This window comes from Triturus cristatus, chromosome 6 (assembly GCF_964204655.1).
Source record: "Triturus cristatus chromosome 6, aTriCri1.1, whole genome shotgun sequence".
NCBI classification, from domain to species: domain Eukaryota; kingdom Metazoa; phylum Chordata; class Amphibia; order Caudata; family Salamandridae; genus Triturus; species Triturus cristatus.
This window is the reverse complement of record NC_140589.1, coordinates 1,760,698,628-1,760,712,729: the sequence shown is the minus strand read 5'-3', so window position 1 is coordinate 1,760,712,729 and position 14,102 is coordinate 1,760,698,628. Positions and strand designations below refer to the sequence as shown.

General features: G+C 44.8%; 1 protein-coding gene across 2 annotated transcripts in view; it reads left to right on the top strand.

Annotated features, from left to right (window-relative positions):
• The window catches only part of LOC146821941 (xanthine dehydrogenase/oxidase-like), a 452,547-nt gene that overhangs the window by 368,019 nt on the left and 70,426 nt on the right, over nucleotides 1-14,102 (top strand). For both annotated transcript variants that reach the window (XM_085613026.1, XM_085613027.1), the window contains exons 25-26: nucleotides 6,982-7,173; nucleotides 8,624-8,769. In XM_085613026.1, the coding sequence (XP_085469152.1) occupies nucleotides 6,982-7,173; nucleotides 8,624-8,769 (338 nt within the window). The remainder of the gene's footprint in view (nucleotides 1-6,981; nucleotides 7,174-8,623; nucleotides 8,770-14,102) is intronic.

Here is a 14,102-nt window from a genome sequence, read left to right as displayed (position 1 = left end):
GCTTATCTCAGAGGCAGTGTGTGAAGCATTTGCACATAACACGCTTTACTATGGTGACAACACTACGAAAGGACACCACACCAGTTTAATAAAAATAACCAATATTTATCTTTGCAAGCAAGGCCAAAATGCTAAAAAAGTCCAACATACAATAATCAAAATCTGTACTCTGCAAGAATAACCTTAAAAATACAGTTCCTTGAAGTCAGTGGCCTCATCCAGTGCTACTGCGGTGCTGAAAGCAACCGAATCCACTCAGGTTGGTCGACCTCATCAGTGCTGACAAGCGTCAGTGTCGGAGGATGTGTAAAAAGTACCTTTTTCACGTTCTGGCTGACCGCGGCAGTGTGTTCTGGCGGCAGCGGCCACAGAGGTTGCATTGTGAGTGGAGCAGTGTGGCGTGCGGTGCCCTCTGGTCACGGTGCAGGCAGTGGCTCTGTAGCGGTCGTCCAGCGGTGTCAGTGAGACCAGGGCTGTGGTGCAAATCGGGCCAGTGCTTGTTGCAATGCTGACGGTCACAGTGCAAGCTTCAGCGGCCGTTGAGGATTGGCGGTCGATGGAGCTGGCATCAGTGGGATGCGGCTGCTGTGTGGGACGGGGCAGTACTGTGTGTAGCTTACAAGTTGTGCCCCCAGACCATGGTGCAGACCAATGCGGCGATGTCAGCTGGCCACAACATCATCGGTGAGACAAGGGTGGCGGAGTCATGCAAGGCAGTGCAGAGGACGGTGCCCACAGGTCACGGTGCAAGCAGCAGTTCGGTGGCAATGGGAGTCGTTGTCGTCGGTGAGACCAGGGTTGCAAACTGCGGCGGTGCCCTCTGCTATACCTTAAGGTCACAGAACTGCCAGTGGTCTTGGTGGTTGCGGTTTTCCTCTGGGGCGAATGAGACACGGGGTCACTGAGGCAGTACCTAGAGGAAGTAAAGTCTTTGCTGTCCCAGAGACTCCGTGAACGGGAGGAAAGCTCTATCTCAAGCCCTTGGAGATACTCAGAAACAAGTGAAGAAAAGTTCTTTCACTGCCCAAGGCAGAAGCAGCAACTGCAAGCCAACACAGCAAAGCAACAAAAAAGCAATGGGGCAGTAGTCCTCGTGCCTGCTCTTCTTGATCCCAGCAAATGTTCTTTTTATTTTTGCAAAGTTTTATATAGCGTGAACTTGACCAAAGTCCAATCGGGTATCAGAGCGCTTTACATAGCACCAGTTATGTTACATGAGGACACACATTAATTTTTTGTTAGACACGGGGAGATTAAGTGATATGCCCAGAATCACAGGATGCTCGGCGTCATTACCGAGACTCGAACCCAGTTCCCCAGGTCCGAGGTCGAGGGCCCTAGCTGTTAGGCCAACTCCTCTCCCCTGTGCTCTGAAGTCTTTTATCTCCCTGAGACTTCCAACAGGAGGCAAGCTCTACTTCATGCCCTAGGAGAAAACTCTAACAGCAGGATGATAAAAGTTCAATCCAGTTGGTTTCCCTGCCCAAGACAGAAGCAGCAAACAGCAGGCCAACACAGCAGAGCATGCAGCAAAGTGGCATTTCCTCCTGACAGCTTTTCCAGCTCTTCTTCCTGGCAGGTTCCTTAGTTCAGCAGTGATCTAAATCTCTGGGGCCAGGGCCCCAATATTTATACTCAGTGTCTGTGCTCAATTCCAAACCAGTTCATTCCTCTCTGGTCCAGCTTTTCGGCAGGAGGTGGAGACAGCATGGTGCAAGGGAAATCTTCTCCCACCACTCTAAATGCAGACCAGGCCTATTCAGGTGCTAGTGAAACTCCTCCCATTACTCTAAATGTACCCCAGGTCTATTCACCCCATCTTAGACTCATCTGGAACGGAAGGACAGACCGACTTCCCCCAAGTGGCTGTCAGAAAGAGAATGCACATCCCCAGCCTCTATCACTCCAAGCCAGACAGTCAATCTACAACCCAGCAGAGGCACACTGGCTGGCTAAGCAAGAAAATACCTGCTTTTTAAAAGTGGTATTATCAAATACAAAACACAAAAATCATCTTTACTAAGAGATGCATTTCTACATTCTGAGTTCAGGCATACTAAACTCTATTCCTCTATCTTGTCCCAATGGGAAGATATACTCATAAGATGTTACAAGTAAACTCCCATTCTATCCTATGGGACTGATAGCCTTTCAATAGTGAAAAACAAAATACACTGTATTTTCACTATCGGGACATGTCATGCACATCAGCACATGGCCTATGTTTCACATACACTGCACCCTGTGTATGTGAATGATATGTAACTTGGGGCTACCTTAGGGGTGTCTTACATGTAAGAAAAGGGAAGGTTAGGGCCTGGCAAGTGGGTGCACTTGCCAGGTAGGCATGGCAGTTACAACTGCGCACAGACACTGCAGTGGCAGGTCTGAGAGCCCTTTGAAGGGCTGGTTGTGGAGGTGGCACAACCAGTGCTGCAGGCCAACTAGCAGCATTTACAGACCCTTGGCACACACAGTGCACTGCACTAGGGACTTAAATGTAAATCAAATAAGCCAATCCTGGAAATACCAATCCATTTACATATTTGACCAGGAAAGCATATGCACTTTAGCACTGAATAGCAGTGGTAAAGTGCCGAGAGTTCTAAAACCAACAAAAACAGAGTAAAAAACAGGAGGCCAAAAAGCAAAAAGTCTGGGGGTAAACCCGCTGAAAAAGACAAGTCTAACAATCCTCTTTCAGTAGCTGTTAATAGAACAATAGTTTGCCACTCCAAAAATATAAATTGTATAGAGCGCCACAAAGAGAGGGGAATTATCATTATATACAAGAGCACTTTGATAGAATAATGTGCCTTTTGTATATTACAACCTGTGTTTTTGTGGTTGCAAAGCCTATGATTTTGGTAAACAAATGCGTTATGATGGCACAAAATGGTTTGCATGTTGTGCCTTTTGCCCTCTGAGATAAACCTGTCTGCCGGCTCTTCCATCTCCTTTGTCATGTTCACACATTGATTGAGCCCTGCCACCCTATCAGGTGGAAGACACAAGAATTGTCTATCAAGCATATTGATATAACATTATGAAAATACGCAACAAAACACATAAATAATTTAAAAGCTAAATTAAGACACCAGGAAGTGCTTGACTGCCCTTTATCGTATTGAAGAAAGCACGTTGCAACTGGAAAAGCCACATGCAGCTGTTGAGGACCAGAACCCTGAAATCCCACAAGACATCAATATAATTGGCCATAGTTACAACAACCAGACTACCAGGTGGAATAATCTGGCTAAAGCAATGGTACATAACCTGCTAGATTAATGAACAGAATGTCTTTCTAAGACAATAATTCTTGAAGATGCTGCAACGCCAGACAAAAGACCCTACATATAACATTTTATAGTAACATTATTGTATATTCTGCTGAGTCTCTCTTCTTGCTTCATTGATTTAATGATAAAACAACCTAAAGACTTAGAGCCTCATTTAGAGTTTGGAAATTCTAAATACAGAGCATGTCCTACACCAAAAAAAAGCTTCTCTGTCTGGTGCATAGAGTGGTACATGGAAGTGGTCCAAGCTACCTGCAAAATAAGTTGCAACGCTATGTTCCTCCACATAATCTTAGATGTAGCGAGCAACTCCTACTATGGCAGTGTCGTATATGGACAGCCAGTCATGGGGGCCGTTCCTTTTCTTTTCTGCCCCCCAAACATTGGAACCAGTTACCCCTGCATCTGCGTGCGTGCTCTGACTTTGATTTATTAAAAAACATCCCTAAAATCCTGGCTATTTTAAATTTTTATTTCTGATAATTTTCTTCTGATCAGGATGCACTAGCACCGAGAGAGCCTCTTGAGGGGGATTCATTTGCGCTCAACAAATGCCAATAATAATAAATGAATGTTATTGTAATAGAAATCCAGCTAGCGGATTATACATAGTTTCTTCCAGATATTCAAGCACTTAAATTCCCTCCAAACTCTAAAAAGACACATAGGCATCATAGTCTAGAAAAACTGGACTTGAGCTCTTCTCCAGTTTTGGACCTGACATCCTTGGTGTGGTTTCCTCCCTACCTTTTGCATCAATCCACCTCTTTTTGCTAATGTTGCTGACTTTGTTTTCGCTGTCTTTAGGACTCTGCACACTTTACTAGTGCTAAAGTGGTTGTGCTTTCTCATTTAAAACTGGTAGAATTGGCTTACACACAATTGTGCTATTTACTTATAAGTTCCTAGTAAAGTGGTACTCCTTGAACCCAGGGCCTGTAAATTAAATGCTCCTAGTCGGCCTGCAGCACTTATTGTGCCATCCACTTAAGTAGCCCTTTAAACATGTCTCAGACCTGCCAGTGCAGCCTGTGTGCAGTTTTAAACTGCCATTCGGTTCTGGCAAGACATATCTCTTGCTAGGCCCAAACTTCCCTTTTTAATACATATAAGTCATCCCTAGAATAGGCCCTTAACAGCCCAGAGGGCAAGGTGTAGTGTGTTTTAAAAAGTTGGACATGTACTTTTAACTTTTGCATGTCTTGGTAGTGAAAAACTCGTAAATTAGTTTTTCATTACTGTGAGGCATATATCTCCCATTCAAAACATCGGGTTAATAAATAGTAACTTACAATTGAGAGCAGGTAAGACTGTCTAAGAGTTGTAATGTAAAACCATGTTTAATGGTAAAGTCTGATTTTAAGTAGGCCTGGGCAGGAAACTCTGCTCCGCCAGCGGAGTTCGGCAAAAACTCTGCCATCCGCTGGCAGAGTGGAGTTTACCGACGTGTGCCGCGCTCATCCGAAGTTAACGAGGGAAGCCCTCCTGTGTAACGCATGCTCAGTGCTAAGTGCCCTGTAAACTTTGTTTTGTTAGCCCTTTTGCATAACTGTGTGGGCTTAGCATATGTATATGCGTGTTCAACTCATGAAGAAAAACAAATACCGGTCCAAGAACCACCAGTAAAGCTCCCAGGCTACGAGTGGGACTTGGAATTCTCCAGCTCCTTGCCATGCTTCAAGCTGGACCACCAAATACTGCCACGTCCTTCTGTGCTTGGACACATTTGCCCCAAAGAAACAGTTCAAAGGTAAGCACTTTGCACATAGTTGTCCAGTAATACGGTGAATGGCAACGTTGGAGAGATTCGCTTTACTAGTGTAGGTTGTGTTGGTGAGTACACTAAAAGGGAATACCACAGCCATCCGTGCCCCATTTCTTTGTGGCTTCCGTATCCTCTGGTGCCATGGGAAGGAGCTGGGGATACCATGAAATGTATGCAGCCCGACCTCTTGTCTCCTGTCGCTAGACATCAACTTATGTATATACTCTATAACTGTAATTTGTAAAGACGGCCCTATGGTCGGGGGAGCCAGCAGGTGGAGTGTGACAGGCACATCCGTGAGCTGAGCAGCTCCTTGTACCAGCTCCCCAGGGATAGTGCGTGTCCGCATGTAACATTTACAAACAGGTCCTCATGCCAGCTCCCCCTGCGGCAGTTCTCCTCTCCAGCTTGTCCACAGTCCGATACCCTCTGCTGCCTTATGTTCTGCCTTTTTCTTGTTGTTTTTCTGCCCTCTGTTTTGCCATTTTTTCTTGTTTTTCTGCCATCCATTTCCCTTTTCTATTCACTTGTTCTGCCCTGTGTATTGTCCTTTTCTGCTATGTTTTGCCTTTCTACTTGGTTTTCTGCCCTCTCCATGCCACTGGAATCAAGCTATCCTGGCTGAAGAGGGGTGAAACCCCGAAACCGGTCCTAGGATGCTTGTTTCCATTCCAGGGAGGACCTGGCTTGGCAGTTCGGGCTGGACTGTTCCCATGAGGCACAGGGTCAAGACTGATTTGCAAATGGCTGGGTTCAAACTGAAATGGCATGGTGAGCAAAAAAACGATGGATTTAGGCCCAGATCTCTCTACTGGGGTGAATGTATGACATTGTTCTGCATTATGTCCATCAACTGTTGTTTTTACTAAGAAACTAAGAACAAATATGTGTCTCATAATTATTTATGCGTTGGAGCAACTACTCCTCGGTGCCACATAAAGGACATCATCCCTTATTCCCTGCAATGCTGTCTATCTTAAGCAAGATTATCATTGGGAGATTTCCCCAATCATACACCCATTGTCTGCCTCTACACATCACATTGTCATTACTGCTGGGAAGAGTAATTAGTCACTCAAACGTACAAGAAAATTTCAATTAAGTTACTTTTGTGTTATTTCATTAAATATTTTAATTTCCATGACCATGACAGAGCTAGTATTCAGTGTTATAGCAGGAGCTCATCCATTATCAAATAATGTAAAAAATAAACTTCAAAGGCATTAGTAATATCACTAATCTGTTAGAATACTATACTCGAAAAGACTCATGCAAACAAGAAGGTGAACGGGGAAGAAAATAAAAAATACGCAAATTAAATAATAAATAAAAACTACTTAAAAAAGCAGAAACATACCACAATACCTCAAATGGAGAACAACCTTTACAACGCAACTTTTACAACGCACTACCATTACAACGAAACTGTTACAACGCAAGTGCATTGACAACGCAGGACATTACAACGCAAGTCTTTACATCGACTTGCACTAGATGGGGTGCTAACATTAAAAATAGTGTAGTTTACTATCCCAACACCTTCCCTACTGTTACGTGGACTGGAGTTGGAATAGTAAAATACACTTTTTTAATGTTAGCACGCCATCTAGTGCAAGTCGATGTAAAGACTTGCGTTGTAATGTCCTGCGTTGTCAATGCACTCGCGTTGTAAAACTTTTGTTGTAACAGCATGCGTTGTAACAGCATGCGTTGTAACATCATACATCCCCTCATATTATCGATACAATTTGTGGAGCGCAATATACATCTTGATACAAATATTTTGAATTGTCACGCGGCAGCATCATTATTTGATTTGGTTGTCATACCCCTTATCCATTCTTTAGTTTTTGTTCCATAATAATCGAGGCTACCTCATTTATACTTGCGTTTTGTCATTTTACATGGTTTTATTAGATTATGGAGAGAAGTCTGTTCCAAATGGACAATACCTACAACATTTCCAACATCCGAGGAGTGGGCTACGTTTGCAAGACTAATTTGCCGTCCAACACGGCATTCCGCGGCTTTGGCGGTCCCCAGGGGATGATGATCGCAGAGAGCTGGATGAACGACGTCGCCATGAAGACTGGACTGCCCGCCGAACAGGTACTCTTACAATAGGAACGGGCATGCCATAGTCATGGTGGTGTAGTTTGAATAGAGTTACATTTTCAAATTGCAAATATTATCACAAAAAATATACATAGGTAACACGCTACAAATCTGAGATAATAAACCCGCTATATTTGTATGCTTTGCACTTACATTTATTCGGATCGAAGCATTTCTACAAGAAATGTAGTATTTACCAAAATCCATGCAGCACATGAGGACATCATTTAGGATCATGTGATAGAGAAATATGACCAGACATTGAAAATGTCTTTCTTCGTGCGTTTGTGTGGCACAGACAAGACTCAGGTCTTGCAGAGCACTTTACAGAAACTACTAGGTTAATGTTATTATAGAGATATGGCCCTTTAGCTACATACAAGGATGGGATGTGATTGATTTTGCAAGATCCACATGCCGTGCTGGACCTTTGTGGGAATACAGACATGTGCCCCCCTGAATGTACCCCCATGGTGGGGTGGACATGGGGGACCTGTAGGGCCCTCTTTGTTCCTGCACCGCCAGCCTCTTCACGGCGGGGCACTGCCATGTAATAGCTTGCAATGCAGGAACTTGTAATATGCTGAGCGGGACCGCGCCAGTCCCCACTCAGCATATGGCATTGCGGCGCAGCTGTGCCACCGCCAGGGAACATCGTAATCGGCAAAGCTGTGGATCAACTCTGCTGCGACACCGCGAGTCTGGCGGTTGTAAGACCACCAGACTCATAATCAGCCCCTTAGTTTTTTCAGTGAATGTCCCCTTTTATAATGGCATACATTGTTTTAATTCCAGTAGATTTTTATTAAAAATTTAGTTTTTTCTCCCCAAAACCCATGACATATAACATAACACATACATAAAACAATTAACATGCACTCTGCATCGCTTGTTGTTACAGGGTCGCCCACTTTGGCTATGTAGGTTAAGTTACAATTAGCCTATTTTGGCTATCTTCCACCCACTGCACTCTTATGGTTCATAGAAAGCACCGAGAGGGACAGGGACAGGGGGCCAGAGCAAGAGAGAGAGAGGATGGCATAGAATGAGAGTTAGCGTATTCACTATTGTCTGATGTGGGTTGCTATCCGGATAGTTCTACTGGTCCTATTCAGGGCGGATCATACGGGTTTAGGTATTTGTCCAGGGTTGGCCACATTTTCCTGTTGGGCTGTCTCCATGGTGAATCTCGTAGGGCCACTGTATCCGCTACCCTAAGGTATGTCATCCAGTTGAGCCATCCTTTAAACTTTGCCTTGGAGGTGTCTTTCCAGTTATTGAGTACCATTTTTATTCCTGCTGTTAGAAGGAGGTCGAGTAGGTCTCTGTGATGTGTAATGGAATCTGTCTCACAAAAGAACATAGTTAATGTTATAAAGTACAGACAAAGCTCTCTCAATGGGATTGTACTGATTAACAAACCATCTTTTTTCGTTTTGTGAAGGTCCGCAGGCTCAACCTGTACAATGAAGGGGACTTGACTCACTTCAATCAGAGGCTTGAGGGGTTCACTGTGGCGAGGTGCTGGGACGAGTGCCTGGTGAAATCAAACTATCATCAGAGGAGAAAGCAAATAGAACATTTCAACAGGTAAGCAGAAACAGCCTGAGATTTGCAATGAAACCCCTAAAGCATCCTGAGGAGACTAAATGTGCAAAACGCCCACACCCTTAGGACAAGCTCTACCTCCAGTTGATAAAACAAGCATTTGCAATGCAATAGGTCTCGCATTTACGAGAGTTTGAGCTATTGACATTGCAAATGACAATGCCTTTTATTTTTGTTTTCGTTTTAAAAACATAAATAAAAGGCATTGTCATTTACAATGCCAATAGCTTACTCACGTAAATGCGAGACCTATTTGCATTGCAAATGCTTGTTTAAAAGGCAAGTAAGGCACCATTTTGTGGATGTGCGTCTGCGAGAGTGCTGCCTGCAGATCCCCTTTCTGGTCTGGTACTGTCATGATACTTGGTGCATTCCTGCTGTCACCGTTTACCAGCCAGGGTGCGGCCGGGTTTATAAACAGACAGGGTCAATCCAACAGGCAGTGACTATGCTTTACATTTATTATTTTCTGTTCTATATAGCGAGAACTCGGTCCAAGGGCTTCTGAGCGCTTTACATGAGCACCAAACTACTCACACGAGGTCAAATGCATATGTGTAGGCTCGGGGAGAATACGCGGTTTGCCCAGAATCACACAATGTGGAGCCGACGCAGGGTCTTGAACCGGTTTACTCCGTTCCAAACTTGAGCGCTTTGCATGAGCACTAGTTACGTTTCACACAGACACATTCGTTTTTGGTAGGCACAGGGAGATTCGGTGATTTGCCCAGAATGACAGGATGTTGAGCGTGTCTGCCGAGACCCAAACCCAATTCCCCAGGTTTGAGGTCGACCCGCTCTAGCTGTTAGGCCACATCCTCTCCCCCTCGCAAGCTGTTATGTTTAGCAAAGTTATTGGGAGGTGTTTGCGGGTGTTAAGAGTCCAAACTTTGGATGGTAGAGCGGGCCTCTAAAAATTGATATCTGTGCCTAAGACTGCAGTTTTAACTAGTCACTTCCAACTCAAACCCTGAGAGTTCCATACTTTATTTGCCGCTGTTGCTAGCAGTTGTCAAGATCACACAATGTATGTTTAAATTGCCGATTTCAAACCCTAGCCTGGTAATGTGTACCAGCACAATAACACAACAAGCTGAAGTATGTTTTCAGAGGTGCTGGAGGGTGCTTGCCGCAGAAGTGCTATGACCCGTGCACTCGTAAAATGGGCACAAAGAGGAAGGCAAGAGAATCAAGGGGCTGTCACCGCGCTGTTTCGCGATAAATTAGGAAAGAATCTCGGTGTTTAACATCTCATAGGCCTGTGGCTTTGACCCGCGCGTTTCCTTCTATCTTCGGCACTGAAATTCAGACGTTAGCAGCACTCGTGGAAAAAGCACAGCGCCTAGACTCCAGACCGGGGTCTTTCGACCAGTTCAGAGACGCACAAATGGAATTATTTCCCGCACCAAGTGCTGCTCTCTGCACCTCGCCAGCTGTGAAAAAATTAGAACGGGGTTTCGTTCCAGTGAAATCATTTACACACACATGCACACTTAATGCTAACACATCAACTAAACACGTTACCACTACACACACACACAATTGCATTTACCTCACACTCCCAAAGACGTAAATACGTACAATATATATACAAACACATCACACACACATGCGCATATATATGAAATGCTATGCTTAGCGCTGCTTTAAGAAAGGCGCCCATCCAGGCACTGCATGCAGAGCGAGGCGTGGCGGGTATTTGTAGGAATCTAGTTTCAGGTAGGTTCAGTCGCACTTATTGCCACGATGGCCGTTTGATACCTGTGCAAACAGGCTGTGTCTGGGCAGAGGCTGGTGGGAGGGAAGGGGTTGGGGCAGCTGGTCGGGAGGGGGATGAAAAGATGGGGGTGGAGGACAGCTGAGTAGAGATATTTGAAATAGTACGCAGTAAGTCAAGGGGAGATGAGAAAGAGCACGGTGTGTAGGGGCATATAGATGCAAGGGGGAGTACAGAAAAAGTCAAACACATGGCAGTGAGGTGGGTGACAGACTTTGGAAAGCCGAGGATGTTCTCTTGTGCAGCGCTACGAAGACACTAGCGGGGTTTAAACGAGGGCAGGAGAGGGGCTGCAGGTCTGAGCCAGACTGCTTGGGTTCTTCCAGACCCATTTTATAAGACTTTGGTAAATCTCTTCAGACTTCCATGCCCTTAACCAAGCACTCATTCGTCAGCATCATGCCTGTATATGGTCATTGAACTACGAGGTGACATGCTTTTTATAATGTGCATTTGGGAACCCATTCTCCTATTATAATAGCATTATATTAACCGCTTGTGTATCTAGCTACACAAACTGCATTTCCGGCCATGCTTAAATATTGGGTAGTACACAACTCAGCATGTTACCAGTTTAGCACCAGCGGAAGTAACACAAGCACCTGAATCCCCTGCGTTAGCATCAAAAACATGAAGCGCAGGAGCTCAGATGGAAATACAACTCGAGAGAGTGTGATTTGAGGGCTGGGAACCGGTCCAAGCTTTCCCGGATTCTGTGCCTTTGACTTGCACACTGGAGAGATGACTTTGCGAATGCTTGAAGGGCTCGAGAGGGGGTAGTAGGTCAAACACTCTGAGCCCCCTCCACCGCCACGGTCTAAACCAGTAGTTCCCCCATGTTCATCGGCAACCCGGAGGACAAGGAGCTGCTGCTTCCGGGTGCCTGGACACATCCGGAATGAAAAAGGGAGGGGTGAAAGCAGAGCAGCTACACGCAAGCCAGGATTTAAAGGTGCAGGCACTTCTCAGAAGTGCTCAATGTCAATATTAATTAAAAGAACATTGCGTGTGCCACAACAGACTGGCATTCGCGGCAACTGAATAATGGTTTTCCGGACTGGGAGGATGTGAAATCACGGCAGAAGAGAGGCCACAGAGGAGTTGGAATAAACAGAGCGGGCGTGAAAGCACGGCGGGAGAGACGCCAGGGACCTAGGGAGGGGGTGGAACAAACGGAGTGGGAGGTGTATGTGCGAGCGCAGACAGTGCAACACGAGCAGTCTGCACATGCACTCTACAACATAAAAAACAAGAGCGCACTGAAGCTGACGAGGAGGGAGTGGGAGGGGGGAGTGGGGGCGGGCATGCTTTACGACGCGTGGATTCTGCTTTAACAGTGCATTAAAGTAGGAAGGGAAGCGGCCGTACGGCCGCGAATGTGAAAGTGATCGCGATCACGATAAAACATCAAAGCGGCCGAGCGGCGGCGAAAGTGAAAGACAACGAGTGCTTTCAGGCTGCCAAATGGTGCGCGCGCCCGGCACACATGCACAGTAGTTGGCGGCCTGAAAGCACTCGTTTGCACTTCCAAAAGTGCTTACTATAAGTCTCGCCAGAGCAGCGCTAAAGCGCTGTCTCAGGCGAGACCTAAAAAAAAGAAACACCAGTTGTGTTGTCGATTCAATATATATATTTGACTCTTAAATCGAAGGATTAGTCAAGACACATGCCTGTAAATTAAATCTTTCCAAAACCTGCCCCCTCCCGGTAGGTTGTTGTAATGCAGTTGACACATCGATGAGAATGTAATATTGCACCCTGATTTGAATAAAGCCTCCAAAAAGGTAGCAAAACACAATTCTACGTTATTGAAAATGTGAAATCACTTCTTGCCACTTGCGTGAGCCTTTCTGACCAATACTTCAAGACACAGATGAGCCTCACCTGGCTGATCGAAGACCAACAAAAGGGGTGAAGAGTTCATGCTGATTAGGGCATAAGGAAGCATTTGCAAATAAATGAAAGCAGGTCAAAAGTTCTAAAACCAGCAGATCTCAGCAAAGTACAATAAACAGGTTAAACACATTTTTAAAATAACCTCAGAAAAACAAAAAAGGAATTAATGTTTGCATAGAACTATGATCACAACGACAAACGTCAAGAGATTCAGTAAGTGTCAGCCCTTAGAAAACGTCAGTATGTTTTGAGCAATGCCCATTCTGAATCGGGTATGGTCTGTGCTGTAAGAAATATCCCAAACACACTTTGTATCCACTTCCACAGTAGACTGCGGTGAGAATCTGGTCTTCTTAGTTCAACACTAATGTCCTGCATATAAGTTAGCCATGGGTCCTTGGATGTATTTCAAATTTCAGACAGTCTATAATAATCTCATGGTTAATTAAGGCAACAGGACGAACCAATATTGATACCCACAAGAGCGCTGACTAACTGTATGGAACCCTCCAATAACACAAGAACAGCTCCTCATGACAATTACAATGGCAACTGCTCTGTGGGAGCCCAGAAAGCCCCTACATACCCTATTTTCCTAAGGCCATTTGCACTTACTGTTAGTATACCTGCAAGCCCCTGCACCATAGCAGTTACTCATCCAAACATCCCTAAATGCATTGACTCACTCTTGCATTGGCACAAATTCAATAACCAATAAAAAATCACATGAATCCATGAATCATGTATGTTGGAAAGAGGCCTTGTGTACATTTCTACAGAGCATGCTGAAAACAAGAAAATGTAGTCTGAAATGACAATGAGTCAACACAAGCAGATAGGACCACTTGATGTTGCTTTCCCTTTAAAAGGGCACCGGTCTTTCAATTAGTTAGCGATGTAAGCGTAAATACTAGACTGGCCCTTCCAATGTCTCATCTTGTACATAACGTAGTTGAAAACTGAAAAAGCTTTGAACTGGGACACTTGCATGTGAAGTATCCTGCTTCAGGGTCATGCTACCAAAAAGTCTCCAATGTCCTCTAATGATATAAGTTAGTAACCTGAAGACTGAAATGTAAATAATGTCATCAGCTGCATTTATTTTAGATTGGCAGTGTGAAAAACTTATGTTGTTGCATACATAATGCAAGTGGTGTGCATAAGGTATTTTATTTTAATTTAGCATAGCACGCAACTCAATAATAACCAGTTCAGGCATGAAGCATCGCTCATCATTATTTGCAGCAAAAAATAAAAAAGCTCCTCCCGTAGCAGGTGCCAGGAAGAACAAAGGTATTCTTTGGATGGGCTGGCATATCACTGTGCTGATCTTTCATGTAGGTTCCACAATGGCAAAGCAAGGCAGACAAGTGCAGTCTCCCTCAGTGTTGCAGCCCTGCCAAGTACCATGCATCAGGGGTTAGACTAACGCATTTTGGACCAATCCCCAGCATCACCACTAGGATATGAGATTGCCACGCAGTCAGTGGAGCACAAAAGCTGATGGTTTCTATGGTCTGGTTTGACAGCGCAGCTGCCACCAGACAATTATGTGAATGTCATTAAAGATGCGCTTTGATGCTGGCCACATTTTAGGAGGCAGGAGTACATGTTTTGATTGGGCAGAAGTTGTGTGCTTCCA